The sequence below is a fragment of the Schistocerca piceifrons genome, chromosome 3 (assembly GCF_021461385.2).
Source record: "Schistocerca piceifrons isolate TAMUIC-IGC-003096 chromosome 3, iqSchPice1.1, whole genome shotgun sequence".
NCBI lineage: Eukaryota > Metazoa > Arthropoda > Insecta > Orthoptera > Acrididae > Schistocerca > Schistocerca piceifrons.
Window position 1 is genome coordinate 288,635,185 of NC_060140.1, and position 22,322 is coordinate 288,657,506.

At 42.3% G+C, this 22,322-nt stretch overlaps 1 protein-coding gene across 2 annotated transcripts in view; it reads left to right on the forward strand.

The window, feature by feature from the left end:
- LOC124789582 (ABC transporter G family member 23-like) overlaps positions 1 to 22,322 on the forward strand; it is a 515,640-nt gene that overhangs the window by 436,255 nt on the left and 57,063 nt on the right. For both annotated transcript variants that reach the window (XM_047256987.1, XM_047256988.1), the window contains exons 8-9: positions 8,889 to 8,982; positions 19,644 to 19,784. In XM_047256987.1, coding sequence (XP_047112943.1) covers positions 8,889 to 8,982; positions 19,644 to 19,784 — 235 coding nt within the window. The remainder of the gene's footprint in view (positions 1 to 8,888; positions 8,983 to 19,643; positions 19,785 to 22,322) is intronic.

Genomic DNA, 22,322 nt, shown 5'->3' on the forward strand with positions numbered 1-22,322 from the left:
CCAAGTGAATCTCAGTGTGTATATGTCAGACGTAGCATTAACATGAATCTTAACTAGACACACGGCAAAAGTAACAGTTAGTTAGGACATGTGAAAGAGAACAAATACTAGTCCCGTTAGCAAAGTTCTCGGAAAAGGAACCTGGGATTTCGGAAAATGATTAATATCCTAGCAACTTAATCGCGGGAAACATGGCCTCTGGTGACTACAAAGCGATTGTAACATAGTACCAATTGGGGAACGAAAAACGAACAGGCAAATTCTCCCCCTTATCCGGTAGTGGACGAATTCTCATAGATTTAACTGAGTGACGAGAAACGCCTAACCTCACTCCTCCCTAACGAAGCGATGCCGCCAGATAATTTCACCATAATCGGTGTGTACAGACACGGACTACCTACTGGCCCGATGGCTGCCGCGGCGACTCGTCAGACAACGCAGAGGCTGCCTCTCAGAGCAGAAGTCCCGCTCGCTGCTGCATCGCCGTCGCTGAAGCCGCTGAGTCTTCGGTCTCAACTCTGAACGAGTGTACTCTTCGAAATCCTAGCACCAAGTCTTTCCACCACATCTGCCCTGAACCGAGACCGCGCCACAAAATCAATCCTCCAAAGAAAAATGGTGTGCCAGGTTCTGGCCAGTGATGTACTTGTTACCGCGTTGTTTGTTCTCCCACCAAAGAACCAGTCTAAGAAAGTTCACCTATCAGCCGGCTTCTCACCGACGCCGTTTCTAAAAGGCGGTTCAAAATGAGCGCCGTTTTCGAAACAGCTAGTAAATTTTTGTTTGTCGGTTGGTGACACTGTTTGATTCGCTTCTATTTCCAGGAAAATTCCAACTGTTGACTCGGTTCGAATTTCTCTCATTTGGTCCCTAAACCTGGAGCAGTAGCCTATGCGCAATGTGTGCTAATCGTGAAAACGTTTTAGCAGAATGGAGAAAGTTATGCAGCACCTGTCAGGCGACTTCGCGCGATCCTAGGGCTTAATGAGGCTCCGAATGAAATAATAGTTCGTATACTTGCGAAAATGAAATTTGAGACGGATTCAACAGTAAACCTTAAAAGTTCTTGGTGTCATCGTTCTAGCGGAAGTGAGCAGGACATTGCGTTGGTTCGTGACATTGTGGCTGTTAGCCCAATGGAATCAGTTCATCACCTTTCCCAACACTTGGACCTAAGCTATCGCTCAATACGGAGAATTATGCGATATGATCTCCTTTGCCTCCTCTATAAAATTCAGTAGACGCAGCAGCTGAAAATGACGGATCACCAGAAGAGACAACAGTTTGTTGACTGGGTTCTGAGAGGGCGATAGCTTCGCAAATAAAATCATCTTGAGTGGTGAAGCACACTTCCACTTAAATGGTTCTGTAAATAAGCGGAACTGCCGTATCTGGAGGTCAGAAAATCCCTGCATGATCCACGAAAGGGAAACGCAGTTTGGTGCGGTTTTGAAGATGAGGCAAGCAAGATGTGACAGTCAATGGAGACCGAGACCTTACTGTGATGAGAGAGTTTTTGTGGCCTCATCTGTATAGAATGAACACTGAACGGTTATGATTTCAGCAGCATGGTACCACCTGCCATACTTCCCGCTAAACAATACAGTTGCTCCATGAGCGGTTCCCGGATCGCCTCATTTCGCGCAAGGCTGATCATCAATGGCCACCAAGGTCATGCAAGGTCATGTGACTTAACTTCTTGTGACTTTTTTGCTTTGGGGTCATCTTAAGACAGTGGTGTATGCCAATAAACCCCGAAATATCCATGAGTGCGAATGTTAAATGATCGTGTTTATGTATTTTGTTTGTGTTTTTTGTAAAAATTAATTTCTTAATCTTAATGATAGATTTTAAAATGGCATTTGACTCAGTTCATAGGGAAAAACTAGGTAAAGTGATCAGAGAATTTGGCATCAAATCTAAATTAGCTAACCTTATTCGTGAAACGCTCACAGACACCAAATCAAAAGTAAAGTTCCAGGGTGAAATATCGAAGGCATTTAACATAAAAACAGGTGTAAGGCAAGGTGATGGCCTGTCTCCACTCCTCTTTGACTGCGTACTAGAGAAAATAGTAAGAGAATGGAAACAAAAACTAAAAGAAGAGAAGCTATCACCAGTCAGACTGGGAACTAAAAACAAAGGTATTGAAATTCACTGTTTAGCATTTGCGGATGATTTTGCTATTCTTTCTGAAACCCTAACAAATGCTACAATACAAATCAATCTCTTAGAAGAAATAGCGAACAAATCAGGCTTAAGAATGTCTGTAGAAAAAACAAAATTTATGACAAATATAAAAAATGCTCCGGAACCTCTAGCAACAGATATTGGCCAGATAAAGAGGGAAAATAAATTTAAATATTTGGAAGAAATTACTCAAGAAAATGGCTTAGAAAAATTCGCTATAGAAGAAATAGTACATAAAATGGAGAGAGCTTATGGAATAACTAGGAATGTCTACAACAGACGGTGCCTGTCTAAAAATTTGAAGATACAGCACTGCAAAGACAGTAGTAAAACCAGAATGTCTTTATGCAAGTGAATATTTGGTACTGAACTACAAATTACACAAACTTGAAGTCCTAGAAAGAAAAATCATTCGAAAAATACTTGGACCACCAAAAAAATACAGAGGTATGGAAATTAAGAAGCAATGAAGAAGTTTATCGCAACATTGAAAACATAAATGAAACACTACGAAAGAGGCGACTGCTATGGACAGCGACAGGTTAACCAAACAGATTTTTAAATATCTTTGGGACAAGAAGTCAACAATAACCTGGATTCAAGAAATTAAGAAAGATTTGGTAAGAAACAACATAAGAGAGAAGAGTTTCAAAAGGAAAGAGAGAGTCACAAAAGGAAAGTGTTAAAAATGGAAGGATTCCAAGCCAAGAGAGAGGAGAAGACAGGGTCAAAATGATCCGAGGAGAGAAAAAGGCTACATAGTGAAAAGATGAAAGAATACTGGAGGAAAAAGAAAGAACAACAAAGAAGGAAGCACTGAAATTGGTGCGCGGTCCTTAGATGACCCAAACGAAGAAAGAAGAAATTTCTTACTTTGATATGTCAAAACCGGCACTCTTTTTGAGCCACCCAACAGTGGTCTAGCCATCCTACATCATCGATTCCTTTTTTAGTCCGCCGACCCCTGGTTTTCCAGCATACAGGATTTCTACAGCGTCTGTTCCTGATGTCTGCTCCTAATCCCTCGCTGTTGAGTAATTTTTAAGATGCCTAATAACAACATCTCTCACCTTTTAGTGGAAGAAATTCTCACACCAACGTGGATAGCGTCAGGCTGACGCAATTCTGTGAGACCGAAAACAGAGTTAAAGCTGAATAGTGTCGCTTCCCTCGGAGATAGGAGCCTGTTCACACTGTTTCCCATTCCAATTCACTTCTGAAAAACCACTGTGCGGAGAACAATGCCCTGTGCAAAGCATGCTTTGGCTATTTTGCGTGCTAGTAGTAAAATGGACATCTACTTGCTACAGGTGACTCTCTCCACTGTTTAGCTCCTCACATTCCTTAGCGGCACCCGTACAGTCTGCATTGTCATCCTACAGTTCACGGACAAGAATTTATGGATCCACCGGAACGGCGCCAAGCAAAACACCGCTGGTCGGCTGAGTGCCTCTGCATGGTTAACCAAAGACATCAGCCCACCTCGTGTCAGCACGAGTATCGGAAGTAATCACCACTCCTTTTGAGCGTACCGCTGCAGAGATCTCTGTCCGCAGCCCCTGCTGTGGCATGCACTCACTCGTCAGACCAAAGCTCACAAGTGGTATTTACTATTCCGCATACAAAAGTTCTTGATCGGAATAGAAAAGTTTCATTTATAGGAAAAGATGCCTCTACCTTCACAATCACTGCGTCACCTATGCAATCAGCAACCAGTGTAAGTCGAGCAGTAGACAAACAACTATAATGGTTATTAATGGACTTTACAGAATACAAAGGACATGTCAGATCGAGAATGGACTCTTGCATCTCAACTCTGAGTTTCAAACTAGAGTTCCTCCCAGCATATAAAATGTTCAAACTGAAACGTACCAACATATGACCATTAGGAAAAATAGGACATGAAGTGTTGACATCAGGTTGCCACGTTTGCAAGCTTATATAAATTCTATAACATTCTTATTTCATTTATCAGATCATTTTAAAGCTCAGTTTATTATGCTGTCATTACTTTCATTATTTCTCTGCTCTAGTTCGACTGTTACTAATCGACACTTCAGCATAGAACATCAACAATTCTCATTTTGTAATTCCAGAATAGCTCTTACAAGAAGTTAAACTAGCTTTTTGTTAGTTGAAAAATTTTCGTAACTTGTGGACGTGTTCTTTACATAAATACTAATAGTCTTCTTGATGTAAGCAACTTTATAAAAAACATTGTTGATGAACAGATTTTACGAATATCAATACTAAAAGCTAAAAGCAGTGTAAAACTTTATGCTGCAATGTGAGAGGAGTGAATTAATACATAATTCCGTGGTGTCATTCTGTATACACCAGCAAGTTTTTTATTGTAATCTTTAAGTTTTCTATTTGTAATAACGGATGACGTAATCAGTGACTGTTAAAACTATATATAAGCAGTGGCGAATCAGCCATCCGGATCTCCGTTTTCCTCAGTGTTTGTGAGCCAGTTTTGTTATAGTTTTGTAACCGTATTACTCATTAAACATGTGATTCTGATAGAGAAACGTAATGTCAACCCGAATTTCTTGAAATTTCTCTTGGTACTACCAAATCATTAGCGACACTGTCAAGAACTCAGCAAGTCACAGCAAATTTTGGTGGAGCAGATAATCACAAATACTTTTACCGCTACTGCAGGGTCGGAGATCGCCGAGAAACGAAGATGAGTATTTGCTATTAACTGCTACGCCCTGTTGCGTTTCAAAAATAACCTACAGAAATGCAGCCAGGACTCCAACAACCGCTGATATTTCGACAGGGGCACACCTTGTCATTTTCAAGGCACCAAAGCATGTCATATATTGGTCAGACCATCAGGAGAGCGGAGGACCAGTGTATTGAGTATAAGCATCACACACGCTAACAACAACAAAGCAAATCTGCTATCGCAGAACACTAACCTGCCACCGGTCATCCTACAGAATATAACAACACAGAGATCTTGGCATGCGCTTCCAGATATTGTGTTAGTTTTATTAGGGAAGCAGTTGAGATTTAATTAGCAAGGACTTTGCTTAAATTCTGCTTGGAGTCCTGCGCTCTCCTGGTAAAACAACAGAGGGACAGAGTCAACGCTACCTCATCTGTTTGTTATTAATATTCGCTATCGGTAACTTCTGGCGTTGGCCGACTTTCGTTGTGTGGCGGCGCTAGTGCTTACAGTGTGTGTGTGTGTGTGTGTGTGTGTGTGTGTGTGTTTTAACGGATTTACTCTGCAAACCGAGGTTTTAAATTCCCTTTCACAGTACTTACTTGCTGCAGTTTTGTCTTGAAAATGACAGGATGTGCACCCGTCGAAATATCGGTGGTTGTCGAAGACGTCGCCCGGCTGCATTCCCTTAAGTTACTTGAGTACCCTATGAGTTTTATTTTATAGCTTCAGGACAGGACAGTTCCGATGAACACAGAGTAATGGCATAAATTTATCCATGTTATGATGGAATCGCTTGAAGTCCTTAGAATATCTTACGAAATTTTCCAAACTTCACGTATTTTCTGTTTCAGTCAATTTTTGATTTTGAGTAATAGTTTCTCCCGAAAGACTTTAGAGAGGCAGCCTGCAACTGGTACCGAGCAGGGTAGTCGCTTAGATACTAACAGCTTCCTCTTGCGTGATCTGGATAACAACAACCCTACTCGATGAAGCTTGTTGCCAATAGTCAATCAAAAACAATGTTAACGTCCATAAATATAATACTAAAGGGAAAAATGACGTACACTATCCGTCACTCTGCTTGGTGTGCCAGTGAAAGGAGTGAGGTGTTAATCCATAAATATCTTTGGCCGCTTACCCAGTGATGTCAAAAATCGAATAAATGATAAAATTAACTTCAAATACAAACTGAATTATACCTGGGTAACAAATTATTTTACTCTTGAAACTAGTTTCTTAATGTTCATTACTATTACACATGTATACATACATATATACATACACACATATATACAGGGTGTAATGGGCATTTACATGTGGTATCCTAATATGTACACACATCAGTCTGTCAGTTGGTTTTTCCCTGTGTCGAACAGCCTTCCACAAACACGTCACATACCTTACCACCTGATGTTTTCTGCATGGTCGTACTGCACCACTAAGTGGACTATGCCTGTCAGTATAGGCTAACAGCTTTACGTCCACATGTCCACATTTCAACACATGATCTACATGAAATAATCAATGTTTTTAGAGAAAAGATGAAAATAAAAAATATACTGGAAAGTATACTGGAAAAGAAATGTAAAAAGAAATTTCAAATATAGGTCTCCAAACATCAAAATGGATCCGCAAATACACAGAGAGAAAATATGTCCACTTTTCAACACCTGATCTGCTGCCCAGGGGAAAAGAAGTATTAATGGCTTACTATTGCCACATGTGCTTGTAGGTACTAACCAGCTTAAAAACATATGACTTGTAATGGCTATAATTATTAGTCTGCAAATGACGTAAATACTGATGTTATATTGCACTCTGTCCTCAGTCACACTTGTACTCGTTACACACTTGTACTCGTTACACCCTGTATGAACCAACAGAGGCGTATTTACGCTGAACATTGGCATATATTTGCTACCCAGGAAACAGGGACCTTCAGTTCTTGAATGCATATAATCAGATAATTTGCGGAAGGCCTGTTTACTCAAATATGTTTTTAATTTTGTGAGGGATTACAGGGGTACACAATTTTTTGCTTTGTGTCTGCAACAGAATAAAAAATCTCCACTCTAATTACAGACTCGTAAAAGAAGTCTAAATTACAAATATTTTTCGTTACTGTACTGCGACTGTGTGTATTAGAACACAGTTGGAACGGATTTTCTATTGTTAACAACAAATACCTTCAAGAATTAAATGTGCCGTGAAGTGGGTGTATTAAGTCCCAAGTCTTTTAAGAGACGCCGGCCGCTGTGACCAAGCGGTTCTAGGCGCTTCAGTTCGGAGCCGCGCTGCTGCTACGGACGCAGGTTCGAATCCTGCCTCGGGCATGGATGTGTATCATGTCCTTAGGTTAGTTAGGTTTAAGTAGTTCTAAGTCTAGGAGACTGATGACCCCAGATGTTAAGTCTCATAGTGCTTAGAGCCATTTGAACCATGTGATTAAGAGTCCTCTGTGAGATGTGTTGCTTTTGCTGAGTGAATACTTTGTTTTCTTTATCTGCATTTCCCCTTGAAGATAATTCTTAAAGATTGCAACCCTGACTGATGTCAAAACACTGAGACATACTTATTCAAAAGCGCAAAACATACGGAATTGACATTGTTTAATAAATGGAAATGCCGTGTGGCTAGCGCCTCCCGTCGGGTAGACCGTTCGCCCGGTGCAAGTCTTTAGAGTTGACGCCACTTCGGCGATTTGCGTGTCGATGGGGATGAAATGATGATGATAAGGACAACACAACACCCAGTCTCCGAGCGGACAAAATCTCCGACCTACCCGGGAATCGAACCCGGTCCGTTGGGTATGACATTCTGTCGCGCTGACCACTCAGCTACCACGAGCCGACTTTCGTCTAACTAATCAGTGTGTTCACTCAGTTTTCACTTGTTAGTTATCCAGCTAAACGCTGAGGAATATTACACGTAGTGATTAATTTAGAGTGTGGCCATGAATAGTATGTGATACCTCCAAGTCATTTCCATTTGTTTGAAACCACATAATACTAATGCAAGCCAACAACTGCTGAGTAAGTTCCAACCAGTAAACCCTGATTAACTGAACAATCGAACTGCTATGTATAGGACAGCTTCGAACACCTGATAACTTAAAAAATGAATTAATGTGGTAAACATTTGACGTTGAGCACGTAAGCGACAGATAAAGTTTCAATTTACGGTTTAAGTTTGTTGGAAGTCGCTAAATGTTCTCATTATGAAACATTGGATGAATATAATCCTGGTAATTTGCGCTACACTTTAAGTAAAAGCTAATTTTTCACGCATCTAATTGTTTATGATGACATATCTCCTGAATTATTCATCGCACAGTGACATAATATTGCAGGTACATTCAGTGGTATACGTGGAAATTGTCTGCAAACTGTGTTGCAAATACAGTTAATAGTACAAAGTTTTAATTAATACGTCATCACCGACGCTAAAGTTTGACTGCAAGAAGAGTGGAAATGTAGTAAGTGATAAACTACCTTCTTTTCCTCATTTTGCAGGGGGAGGGGGGGGGGGATTGGGGGAGGGGGGAATGGGGAAGGGGGGGTGTCAGCGAGAAATGTTCTCGTAATGGTTTGAAATTATGTGTAAACTTCGTTGGAAGTCTCTAAGTTCTCTCACTTTCAAATACTGAATGAATGTAGTCCAGCTATTGGCACGACGTCAGTTAAAGCTGCCACAAGACAAGCACACAGCTTACAACTGTAGCACGTGTGCAATTGTATTAAATTTTTAACTTAGCATTATACAACCTCTTAATGAATAGATTACGACAGCATTTTAAAATTTTAAATGCCATCCAATAATCACGAGAAATATTGAAAATCAAATTTTTGTTGCCCCTGCAAGCTGTTAGATAGGCAACCTACAACGAAATTTCCGTTCGGGTATACAGGTTAGTAATACAGATATTCTTCTAACTTTTTTGCGTCTGTAGCTTACTTTCTTTATGACTTCCGTAACTGAAACTCCTTTTGTAATAATTTCACCCTTTACTTTCTTCCAGTATTTGGGATCACCTGGTGGAGATAACAGCCGCCAAGAAAGTGACCATAATTATAACAACCCACTACATCGATGAGGCACGCCAGGCTCACAGAGTAAGTTGTTCTGCCAAGTAAAATAAGAGCACCAATAAATAAATAAAACATTTCAAAAATTAATTTCCCAACAGCCTTGGTTCTTTGGCTGCGGCGTCTTGGTTACTTTTACACTGCCTTCTAACTGTCTTTAGCAGTGTTACATGTGACCTGTCTCAACTACTGGTAATACACTATATGGAAAAAAAAGAAAAAGAAACCGCTCCAAGAAGCAATTATCCGAATAGGACGGAAATCGATATATGTCATGTATATGTACAGACAAACAGTTGAGTACAATTTCAGAAAAATTAATTATTTATTCAAGAGAAAGAGCTTCACAAATTAAGCAAGTCAGTAACGCACTGGTCCATCTCTGGCCTTTACGCGAACATTTATTCAGCTTTTCATTGATCGATAGAGTAGTTGGATGTCCTATTGAAGGATATTGTTCCTAATTCTGTCGAACTGTCACGTTACATCGCAAAAATCCCGAGCTGCTTGGAGGGCCCTGCCTGTAATGCTGCAGACGTTCTCAACTGGTGAAAGACCCTGCGATTTTGCTGGCCAAAGTAGGGTTTAGCAAGCACGAAGACAAGCATTAGAAACTCTCACCCTGTGTGCTGAAATGTAAACCCAGGATGGCTTCCCATGAAGGGCAACAAAACGGGGTGTCCTTTCCAAGCCCTATCTCGACCATTAAGGTGACCGGATCTCTCCCCACCTGAGAAGTTTTGGAGCATTACAGGCAGGGCCTTCCAACCAGCTATGGAATTTTACACTCTCACGCGTCAGTTGGACAGAATCTGACACGATATTCCTCAGGATGACATCCAACAACCCTGTCAATCAATGCCGGGTCAAACAACAACCTACATAAGGGCCAGAGGCGGAACAACGCGTTAATAACTTGCTCAATTTGTAATGCTCTTTATCTTGAATAAATCATATCTTTTTCCTCAAACTGTAATCATACGTTTATCTGTACATATACATCGCATCTACCGAATTCCGTACAATTTGAATATTTGTTTCATAGTGTGTTGTGTTTCTTTTTTTAAATCCTCTTTGTGCCGTATACACTTTATGTGAACATGTTTCATGTCATCATCTACGTCATCGCCGTCGTTATCAACATCATCAGCATCATCATCAGTACCATCATTATTATTATTACATACTCTTTTTCTCATTCATAGCTCGTTACAAGTATCTTCCTGGCATCTGCAAGCTAAGATGCAGAATGCATTTGGAAACCATTCAGGTCGTGTTCTTCCTCAGTTTGTGGGAAGATCAGTAAGTGCAACATAACCAAATCTGTAGCAGTTGTTGTAATTGTTTTCTTAGAAAATAAAACATTCCTTTAATGGTTTATGAAGCTTAGTCGGGGCCATGAATGGACTTTGGTCGAATTGCAGGCAACATCAGCTATGTGGTTTAGTCACAGTGTAACGTAACAGTCGCGACACTTCGACTTGATTTTGTTGTCTACTGCGCCAGCAGCGCGCCAAGCGGCCAGTAAGTAAAACTGTGGAGTTCGACACGATCGTGAAAGCGAAAGTGAATGGTAGTTGTTTATTTCGGTTTGTGCAACGGTTTTTACAAACCGGAGCATCTGTAGCTCAATAAATTTCAGCGACAACAAGAAGAACGTACCACATGTCTTTTTTAGGTTTCGTAAGGACCCTGAGAGGTATATACCATCATGTTATTAAACTGTGTCCCCAGAATTCGCTTGCATACAGTTGCATTAATGATTAATGCTTCGTTTTAGGAGCAGAAAATGGCTAGTGAATAGCAGATGAGAAGATCTTATGGAAAAAGGATGCTATTTACCTTTGAAATAATGTTTTGTTCACTACACTGCGAACCAACAAGTTCATGAATGCAGACAATAATAAACTTGTGTGGAATGCAGTATCCCCACTGACATCCCGAATAAGCTACCTCAACTGACGATGAAGAGGAAACTGCCACAAAGTTTTGGTAGTCCATCTAAAGCTATAAAACAGAAGCAGCCAGTTCAACTCTCCATATATCAGTGCTAGATTCATCCGAATCGTCAACACAGACCTGCTTTGATGATGAAGTGGTTAGATTAAGCGCAGTTATTCGTGTCTTGCAAAAGCGTGTGAAGTGTCAGAATGTGCAGATCGCTAGACTTCATGCAAAACTATTACGGGACGAGGAAAGTGCATATCATTTTAAGTACACACAGCATCAGAAACTGTATCAGAAGGATCAAGTGAAGAAGGGCAAACAAATTTTGAAGGCTCTACGATAATGATAATTTTTTTAAAAAAAAGATGCCCATGACTTGTTCTTAAGTCAGATTAGAATGCCATTGAAGGAGAAACGTGCTGCAAGATGGAAAGACGAAAATAAGCTGTTTACTCTAAATTTATTATATTACAGCACTCAGGCATAAAGGTTTTGTCAGAATGTTTTATGCTCCCATCAGTGCATACATTACAAAGGAATGTGGAAGGCATACAAATAAAATGTGAGATAAGTGACAATATATTCCACCTTTTAAAGCAGAAGGTACAGCATTCCTCCAATACTGATGAACTAGTGAATATGTCATTGCATAAAATGTCTCTAGTGGCAAATTTAACATATGATAGCAATTCTGACAGTGTTATTGACTTTGAGGACCTGGGGTTTACACGCATAGCATATTTCTCCCACTATTTGGCAGCTGTTTGTCCCACTTAGAATAATACAATGTGGCAACAGGCGACAATGACTAAAACACAGTAGGCCTGTGGAACGACAAATGGGGTGTCGATGCCTTTTGCACATAGAGGTACCTGTCTGTGCTTCTTACGTGTGAATCTGTGTGTTTATGATTTTCGTCCCAACTTGTGCTTATTATAGAATAATTTTTAGAAACATATATGTCTTCTGTTATTACACAAACTCTTGGAGGCAAAAGAATAATTCAAATATTTCATAAGTCACATAGGAAAGGGATGCAAAACAAACATTATGCTTACGACGCATCTGACGTTCTCCTTTTTCGCCGCTTGGAGCGCTACTGTCGCTCCATCTGTCAAACGGTGACAACTTCAGCAGTGAATGTCGCGACTATTATGTTAGACAGTGGTTTAGTTGTTCCGAAAACCACATTCCGGCAGCTGTCCCAACATATGTCTCTTGATGTGCCATGTTTTCAAATACCCTTCCGAAGATCCTGATTGAGGTCTTCCATGGCTCGTGAAATTCAGTTCAGGATAAAAACGGATATAGAACATTAAGATGAACCTCAATTTATAAAACTGAATAACAGTATATTGCCACACTTTGGAATTTACCTTACTATTTCGTTTCATTTATTTTCAGATCGTGTCTTTTTTTTTTTTTTTTACTTCATTTCACCATATGGTTTGGTGGTCTACAATTTCATTTGTGGGATCCATTCTTTGGGAGTTGTATTTGGATTGGTTTTATCATTTTAGTACTAGTAGGCCTACACCATGTATAAAATCCTAGAAATACATAGCTTTCTGGAATGTCCTTTTAGGTTTTACTCATGCATATTTAACACCTGTAGAAGGCATCGTTAATGTACGTTATAGCTATTTTTAAAGGGAGTCGCTGTAACTAGTCAGTTAGTACTTCATACCTGTTTCAAGTTGCGTTAGTCATTCGTAATGCAATACTTGCAAATTTTTGTCATGTTCTGTACTGCCCGTCATTTCTCAATTGAAACCAAGAGTGATGAGTAAAGCTTGCGAAGTGTAGTAGTGTTCTGCAAATTTTTCGAGAAAAACTTACGGAGTCTAGGACACAACTTGACGCTGAAAAATTGTGTTTTACGGTAAAAACAAACATTCACTGATTTTCGATGTAGTCTCCTTTCGGGCCAGTAAACTCTGTCCAGTTCTTTCCAGAGCATATATCACTCCATCCCTGAAATATTTATCATGAAGACCTGCAAAACATCCATCTGTGGCTGCCTCCTCATTGGACTCCAGACGTTTTCTATGCGTAAATTTTCAAACATGTGTAAAGTTGAGGCAGTCTTATGGCGCCAAATATGGTGAACAGGTTGCATATTCACACAATTTACGTTTCAGATCCCTCTCTTTTATCACTACCAAGGGAACTATTGATCTGAAGAAAGATGTTATTTTTCTTTCTTTCACTCTATAGTCTTCTTCTCGGATTTATTTTCAACCAAATAATCCAGAAGACTTGAGAAAATTACTGTTTTACCCTCGCATCCCAGAAAAACTGGCCTTTCCATCAGGTGAAATCGATTACATCTCTGTTGGTGGAGTGCTACTACTGTTGTGGTGGACCTACACGTCACAGACATTGACTCACAGAAGCACAAAATCAGTTGGATCCTATTTTAAATGGCCCTAATTTCTTAAGCATCAAATAAATGCAGTCCCTAGCTGGACAGAGCTTCTTGATAACTCAGAGTCGTGCTTCTAGATTTATAACCAGTCAGTGCAGTTAACACAGGAAGACTGCGGAGCTGGTTGGGGATGAAGAGCAATCCACCAATTGCAGACCACTGTATTGTATTGTATGGAACTGTGGACCTAGAAACGACGGAGAGGCTTTGCCCCACCGTAGCCATCAATGGTTCACAACCCCACAACAGGCTACAGTCCACTCACCCCACCGCCGCCCCACACCTAACCCAGGGTTATTGTGCGGTTCGGCAGCCAGTGGACCTCCCCTCCTCCCCCCCCCCCCTCCCCCCGGGAACACCTCACATCAGACGAGTGTAACCCCCATTTTATGTGGTAGAGTAATTATGGTGTACGCATACGTGTAGAAAGTGTTTGCGCAGCAATCGCCGACATAGTGTAACCGAGGCGGAATAAGGGGAACCAGCCCGCATTCGCCGAGGCAGATGAAAAACCGCCTTAAAAATCATCCACAGACTGGCTGGCACACCGGTGGATTCGTGCCGGAGACCGGCAGGCCTACCCCCCGAAAAGCAGCGCGTTAGACCGCACGGCTAACTGGGCGAGCTGCAGACCATTACCTCATATCCGGAACAACGAAGCACCTCCAGCATTCGACTTCAGACTCGGAAAAAGTGGCCTGCATCATTCAGCCTGATGTTCAAACTGATCTTCATCTTTTTGGCATATAGAGTGTCATCCACCAGATGTGACTGTCGTCCTCCCCTTTCTTCGGCACTGCAGGTGGTGTTGTGACGTGCGGTCTTCCCTTCTTCTACCGGAGTGCGTCCCGAGCGGGAATCCCTGGTACTTAGCACGAACTCAGGAGACTAAACAAGACTCCTCTGTCATCCTGTGAACATCATACACTCCGTGACGTCAGTCATCATTTATTAGCATTTTCTCCTCTGATGCTCTGTCTACGGTGATTCAGTGCTGTTAAGTATTACAAAGCCTTGGCGTTCTCTTCTTTGAAGATTAAGATGCTTTTGTAGCTCTTCCCTGGAACAGGTCACTGGTAGCACATGCTTCTCTGTCACGTACTATGTCAGCCGGCCGCGGTGGCCGTGCGGTTCTAGCGCTGCAGTGCGGAACCGCGGGGCTGCTACGGTCGCAGGTTCGAATCCTGCCTCGGGCATGGATGTGTGTGATGTCCTTAGGTTAGTTAGGTTTAAGTAGTTCTAAGTTCTAGGGGACTGATGACCTAAGATGTTAAGTCCCATAGTGCTCAGAGCCATTTTGAACGTACTATGTCATACAAACAACAGCCTCTTAAACTGTCTGTCTCTACATGAACTGTGAGCCTTTGATAGATGCATTCTATCGTGATGTATTGTGTTCCAGTTTCTCCACAAATGTCTTGCTCCTCATTATAACAAATCAGTAGAGATAATTAGGATGCATGTAGATCATTCTCTTTGAAGGATTAGGTGACTCATTTTCGCAACTACCATAGCGTGTGGCCGAACTCAATGACTTTTCTTCCTATACTGGTAGTGCTCTAGATGCGTTGCATCTACATCTACATCATACTGCGAAAGCCACCTAATGGTGTGTGGCGGAGGGTGCTTTCTGTACCACTATCTGATCTCTCCAACCCTGTTCCACTCGGGAATAGTGCGTGGGAAGAATGATTGTCGGTAAGCCTCTGTATTGGCTCTAATTTCTTGAATTTCTCCTCGTGGTCAATACGCAAGATGTATGTGAGGGAAGTAATATGTTAGCTAACTTCTACTGAAAAGTGTTGTCCCGAAATTTCAATAGTGAATGTCTCCGTGATGGACAACGCCTCTCTTGTAAGGTCTGCCAGTGGAGTTTGTTTAGCATCTCCGTAACGCTCTCTTACTAGCTAAACCATCCCGTGACGAAACGCGCCGCTCTTCGTTGGATCTTCCCTATCTCTTCTACCTGAATGGGGTCCCATCTGCGAATAGTCCTAGAGAGCATCCGATGCTTTCTACTAGACCGTTTATCAATGTATATTGGAAACAGAAACAGTCGTATCACACTTTCCTATGTTACTCGGATATTACCTTTACATCTGTCGATTTTGTTCCGTTAAGAGCGACATGTTGAGTTCTATCTGCAAGAAAGTCTTGATTCCAATCGCAAGTTTGCTCCGATACTCCGGAAGCTCGTTTTTTTTTTTTCGCTAAACAACAGTGCGTGACGATGTGAAATGCTTTACAGAAGTCAAGGAACACGGCATCAAACTGAGCGCCGTTGCCCACTGAGCTGTGAATGTCAGTTTCGTAGGATCTCTATTTGCGAAATACAAGTTAATTTTTATAGAGGAGATGTTCATTTTCCAAAAACATCATAATTCTTGAGCATAAAACGATGTTCAATAGTTCTACAACAGATTGACGTCAACGGTATCTGTCTTAGACCTTCCTTAAAATAACGGGAATGACCTGCGCTTTTTTCCACTCATAAGGTACCTTTCGTTGCTCAAGCGATCTACGATAAATTACTGCTAGAAGCGGAGCAAGTTCTTTCGCATAATCTGTATAGAATCTTATAGGTATCTCATCTGGTCCTGACGCCTTTCCGTTACCAAGTGGCTGTAGCTGCTTTTCAATTCCGCGATCGGTTTCCTCACTCAATACCTGCCATTTCGACGCTCGTACGACGATTGAAAGGAGGGACAGGGTTACGATCTTCTCCGGTGAAACAACTCCGGAAGACCGAATTCAGTATTTCGGCCTTCTCTCTGTTGTCTTCCGCTTCGGTGCCGGTGTGGTCGCTGAGAGAACGAATAGGTGATTTTGACCCACCTACTGATTTTACATACGATCATAAACTCTTAAGGTTTTTACTCAGGTCGGTTGACAACAGCTTAACTTTCAAAATCATTGAACGCTTCTCTCATTGAACTCCTTACGCTCATTTTCGCTTCGTTCACCTTTTATTCGTCAGCTAGGGATTTACTTCTCTTGAATCTGAGATGAAGTGCTCTTTGTTTACGTAACGCTTTTCTAACACGGCTATTAAACTATGGTGTATCTTTCTCATGACTTAAAACCTTACTCGGAACATAATTGTCTTGGGCATATTGAACGATGCCTTTAAATTTTTCCCATTTGTTCTCCACATCTTCGTCGCCATCTCCGAATATTTGATGCGGACTGCTGAGGTATTCTGAAATTTGTATCCTGTCACCCTTGCTGAACAAATATATCTTCCAAACTTTCTTAACATTCCTTGTAGGACCCGTCGTCATAGATGTCACAGCCTTATGATCGTTGAAACTTTCCGCTACATTAACTGATTCGATAAGCTCAGGTCTGTTTGTTGCCAGGAGGTCTAAGACGCTACCCTCACAAGTTGGTTCTCTACCTATCTGCTCAAGGTAATTTTCGGACAAGACATCCAGAAGAATGCCAGATGAATACGTGTCTCTGGCACCAGTTTGATGGCATAACGCTCCTAATCTATACCTGGCAAGTTGAAGTCGCCCCCTATTACAGCGGCATGATCAGAAAAATTACTACTGCATTTCATCTGTCATCCATTGGTTCAGCACTTTCCTGACAGTTATTAGCTTATCAGTTATTTCCCTTACTTCTTGAAACTTGCCTTTTCTGAGCTAGTATTCGGCACCCTTCGGCTGATTTGTAGGTCGATCGTATATACTCCAAGTGTCAGTAGAAGTCCAACTGATGTTGGCCATTAAACGTTACAAATCCTTACAAGGACGTTGGGCTGCATCCTTCAGAGTATTTGAACTGGTCTCACTTCCAGAAATTTGAATGTCCACAAATTTGTACCGAAATTAATGGTCCAATACCATCCTATGCACTTTCTGTAAGTCCTCATCTAAGATTATACTTTTTGTTCGCACTTCACGTGGATTATGATCAAGAAAATACACAGCCACTCTTTAATTTAGTCGCCCAGTTCTTAACTCTGAGATTAAGACTAAATCTTAACCAGTATTGCGTGTATTTTTGTTGCCAGTGAACAGTCTAAAACAAAGAATTTTCTGACAGTATGGTGTTCCAGTTAATCCAAGTGAAGGAAAACACAGTAAGAACGCTTTAAATACACTCCTGGAAATTGAAATAAGAACACCGTGAATTCATTGTCCCAGGAAGGGGAAACTTTATTGACACATTCCTGGGGTCAGATACATCACATGATCACACTGACAGAACCACAGGCACATAGACACAGGCAACAGAGCATGCACAATGTCGGCACTAGTACAGTGCATATCCACCTTTCGCAGCAATGCAGGCTGCTATTCTTCCATGGAGACGATCGTAGAGATGCTGGATGTAGTCCTGTGGAACGGCTTGCCATGCCATTTCCACCTGGCGCCTCAGTTGGACCAGCGTTCGTGCTGGACGTGCAGAACGCGTGAGACGACGCTTCATCCAGTCCAAAACATGCTCAATGGGGGACAGATCCGGAGATCTTGCTGGCCAGGGTAGTTGACTTACACCTTCTAGAGCACGTTGGGTGGCACGGGATACATGCGGACGTGCATTGTCCTGTTGGAACAGCAAGTTCCCTTGCCGGTCTAGGAATGGTAGAACGATGGGTTCGATGACGGTTTGGATGTACCGTGCACTATTCAGTGTCCCCTCGACGATCACCAGTGGTGTACGGCCAGTGTAGGAGATCGCTCCCCACACCATGATGCCGGGTGTTGGCCCTGTGTGCCTCGGTCGTATGCAGTCCTGATTGTGGCGCTCACCTGCACGGCGCCAAACACGCATACGACCATCATTGGCACCAAGGCAGAAGCGACTCTCATCGCTGAAGACGACACGTCTCCATTCGTCCCTCCATTCACGCCTGTCGCGACACCACTGGAGGCGGGCTGCACGATGTTGGGGCGTGAGCGGAAGACGGCCTAACGGTGTGCGGGACCGTAGCCCAGCTTCATGGAGACGGTTGCGAGTGGTCCTCGCCGATACCCCAGGAGCAACAGTGTCCCTAATTTGCTAGGAAGAGGCGGTGCGGTCCCCTACGGCACTGCGTAGGATCCTACGGTCTTGGCGTGCATCCGTGCGTCGCTGCGGTCCGGTCCCAGGTCGACGGGCACGTGCACCTTCCACCGACCACTGGCTACAACATCGATGTACTGTGGAGACCTCACGCCCCACGTGTTGAGCAATTCGGCGGTACGTCCACCCGGCCTCCCGCATGCCCACTATACGCCCTCGCTCAAAGTCCGTCAACTGCACATACGGTTCACGTCCACGCTGTCGCGGCATGCTACCAGTGTTAAAGACTGCGATGGAGCTCCGTATGCCACGGCAAACTGGCTGACACTGACGGCGGCGGTGCACAAATGCTGCGCAGCTAGCGCCATTCGACGGCCAACACCGCGGTTCCTGGTGTGTCCGCTGTGCCGTGCGTGTGATCATTGCTTGTACAGCCCTCTCGCAGTGTCCGGAGCAAGTATGGTGGGTCTGACACACCGGTGTCAATGTGTTCTTTTTTCCATTTCCAGGAGTGTAAATAAAACTGTTGCGAGTATCATAATGACGCATTTTTTATACCACCACAACAAAACTAAATTTCGTCTCTTTGTCAGGTTAGGAGTTTTACACTTTACTCTCACACCATGACAAAAGAAATTGCCACGATGGGAAATAGAAAAACTGGAGAAGAAAAGCGACAGTACGAGCAACTGCTGATATTCTATCAATTCCTCATGTACCGGGTGGTTATAATTATAGTGCAGCTCCTTGCAGAGGTCCAGTGTGAGCTGTAATTATAGTATGCCAGCGAAATTTGGTAGATATTCTGATGCATTAATGTGGCACTGATTTATGTTGGGGAAAAAAGCTAGTTCCAATTTTGGCCACCAGCTGCAAATGTAGCGATGTGAATGCAAGAAAGACGTGTAGAAATGTTTACATATGTAGTAGATTAGGAACTGGACTTGAGCAGAAAAGGTCAAACAAGTTAAAAAGACATAATGTTGATTTTATTTTTAACTGTTGCTTACACAGTATGTTCAATACGAGCGACAGAGATGTTGGCTAGATGCCGTACAGCGCCAGATTTGCGTCTGGTGGCCAGATTGGAACTAATTTTTTCTGGTTTAGATCAGTTCTGCTTTAGTATATTATCATGTCTACCATGTTTTGCTGCCATATGATAATTATAGCACACACTGGACCTCCGTGTGTAGCTGCACTTTAATTATAACTACCCGGTTGTTGAACCATGCTCAGCCTGCAGTGGAGTCAGTCACTAGATGCCGTTAAACTCTCAGCTTGCTCGGCCTGCTTGCAGATAGGGCTGATGCGGCAGGGCCGGCTGCTGGCAGAGGCGCCACCCGACACACTGCTCACGCGCCATGGCTGCTCGACACTGGAGGACGTCTTCCTGCTGCTCAGCATGCAGCAGGAGACCTCACGGGAAGTCCGGCAACTGGTAAGGCAGTGTGCACATTTCATAGCAATCAGTAACACACTTTTAATCACAGTTCTGCAAATTTAATATATTCACAGTCTAGGCATGCTGCCTTAGAGTCATACAGTGACCCTTTTGTAAACAATTTTTTTTTAGTTATGTATGCTGGGCAGTGTGGCCGAGCGGTTCTAGGCGCTTCAGTCTGGAACCGCACGACCGCTACGGTCACAGGTTCGAATCCTGCCTCGGGCGTGGATGTGTGTGATGTCCTTAGGTTAGTTAGGTTTAAGTAGTTCTAAGTTCTAGGGGACTGATGACCTCAGAAGTTAGGGACCGATGACCGTCGCAGTCTGGTCCCTTTAATCCCACAAACCAACCAACCAACCTCAGAAGTTAAGTCCCGTAATGCTCAGAGCCAGTTATGTACACTGACAGAGGTGGAAAGTATCATACCATGAAGCACAGCCTGATATTTATCATACTTTCTGTAGATGCTGATCACCTAGTGAGTTCTAAATAACACAGGCCAACGAAATTTTTTTTAACTTTTTTTACTTTGATAGCGGAGATCGACAGGAAGTGCAAAATGGTTAAGCAGGGATGGCTAGAGGACAAATGCAAGGATGTAGAGGCATATCTTAGTAGGGGTAAGATAGATACTGCCTACAGGAAAATTAAAGAGACCTTTGGAGAAAAGAGAACCACGTGTATGAATATCAAGAGCTCAGATGGAAACCCAGTTCTAAGCAAAGAAGGGAAGGCAGAAAGGTGGAAGGAGTATATAGTGGGTCTATACAAGGCCGATGTACTTGAGGGCAATGTTATAGAAATGGAAGAGGATGTAGATGAAGATGAAATAGGAGATACGATACTGCGTGAAGAGTTTGACAGAGCACTGAAAGACCTGAGTCGAAACAAGGCCCCAGGAGTAGACAACATTCCATTAGACCTACTGACAGCCTTAGGAGAGCCAGTCCTGACAAAACTCTACCATCTGGTGAGCAAGATCTATGAGACAGGCGAAATACGGTCAGACTTCAAGAAGAATATAATAATTCCAATCCCAAAGAAAGCAGGTGTTGACAGATGTGAAAATTACCGAACAATCAGTTTAATAAGTCACGGCTGCAAAATACTAACGCGAATTCTTTAGACGAATGGAAAAACTAGTAGAAGCCGACCTCGGGGAAGATCAGTTTGGATTCCGTAGAAGTATCGGAACATGTGAGGCAATATTGAACCTAAGACTTATCTTAGAAGAAAGGTTAAGGAAAGGCAAACCTACGTTTATAGCATTTGTAAACTTAGAGAAAGCTTCTGACAATGTTGACTGGAAACTCTCTTTCAACTTATGAAGGTGGCAGGGGTAAAATACAGGGAGCGAAACGATACTTTCTATTTCCACAGAAACCAGATGGCAGTTATAAGAGCCGAGGGACATGAAAGGGAACCTGTGGTTGGGTAGGGAGTGAGACAGGATTGTAGCCTCTCCCCGATGTTATTCAATCTGTATATTGAGCAAGCAGTGAAGGAAACAAAAGAAAAATTCGGAGTAGTATTAAAATCCACGGAGAAGAAATAAAAACTTTGAGGTTCGCCGATGACATTGTAATTCTGTCAGAGACAGCAAAGGACTTGGAAGACCCGTTGAACGGAATGGATAGTGTCTTGAAACGAGGATATAAGATGAACATCAACAAAAGTAAAACGTGGATAATGGAATGTAGTCGAATTAAGTCGGGTGATGCTGAGGGAATTAGATAAGGAAATGAGACACTTAAAGTAGTAAAGGAGTTTTGCTATTTGGGGAGCAAAATAACTGATGATGGTCGAAGTAGAGAGGATATAAAATGTAAACTGGCAATAGGAATAAAGGCGTTTTGAGGAAGAGAAATTTGTTAACATCGAGTATAGATTTAAGTGTCAGGAAGTCGTTTCTGAAAATATTTGTATGGAGTGTAGCCATATATGGAAGTAAAACATGGACGATAAATAGTTTAGACAAAAGGAGAAAAGAAGTTTTCGATATGTGGTGCTACAGAAGGATGCTGAAGATTAGATGGTTAGATCAAATAAATAATGGGGAAGTATTGAATAGGATTGGGGGGAAAGAGAAGTTCGTGGCACAACTAGACTAGAAGAAGGGATCGATTGGTAGGATATGTTGTGAGACATCGAGGGATCACCAATTTAGTATTGGAGGGCATCGTGGAGGGTAAAAATCGTAGAGAGAGACCAAGAGATGAATACACTAAGCAGATTCAGAAGGATGTAGGCTGCAGTAGGTTCTGGGAGATGAAGAAGGTTGCACATTATAGAGTAGCATGGAGAGCTGCATCAAACCAATCTCAGGACTAAAGACCACAACAACAACAGCTTATCTTCATAGATTTTTATGAGCTGAATCCAAATCTAGCTTTAGTTTTTTGTATCACCCATAGTTTTCGAGCAAAATGCTTTTTATTATACAGTGTAAAAATCCCATGCTATACGGTAAATGGGGAAATTAATGAAATCCTTAGTTACAACAATGCTATGTGTTAATAGAGGTTTCACTCG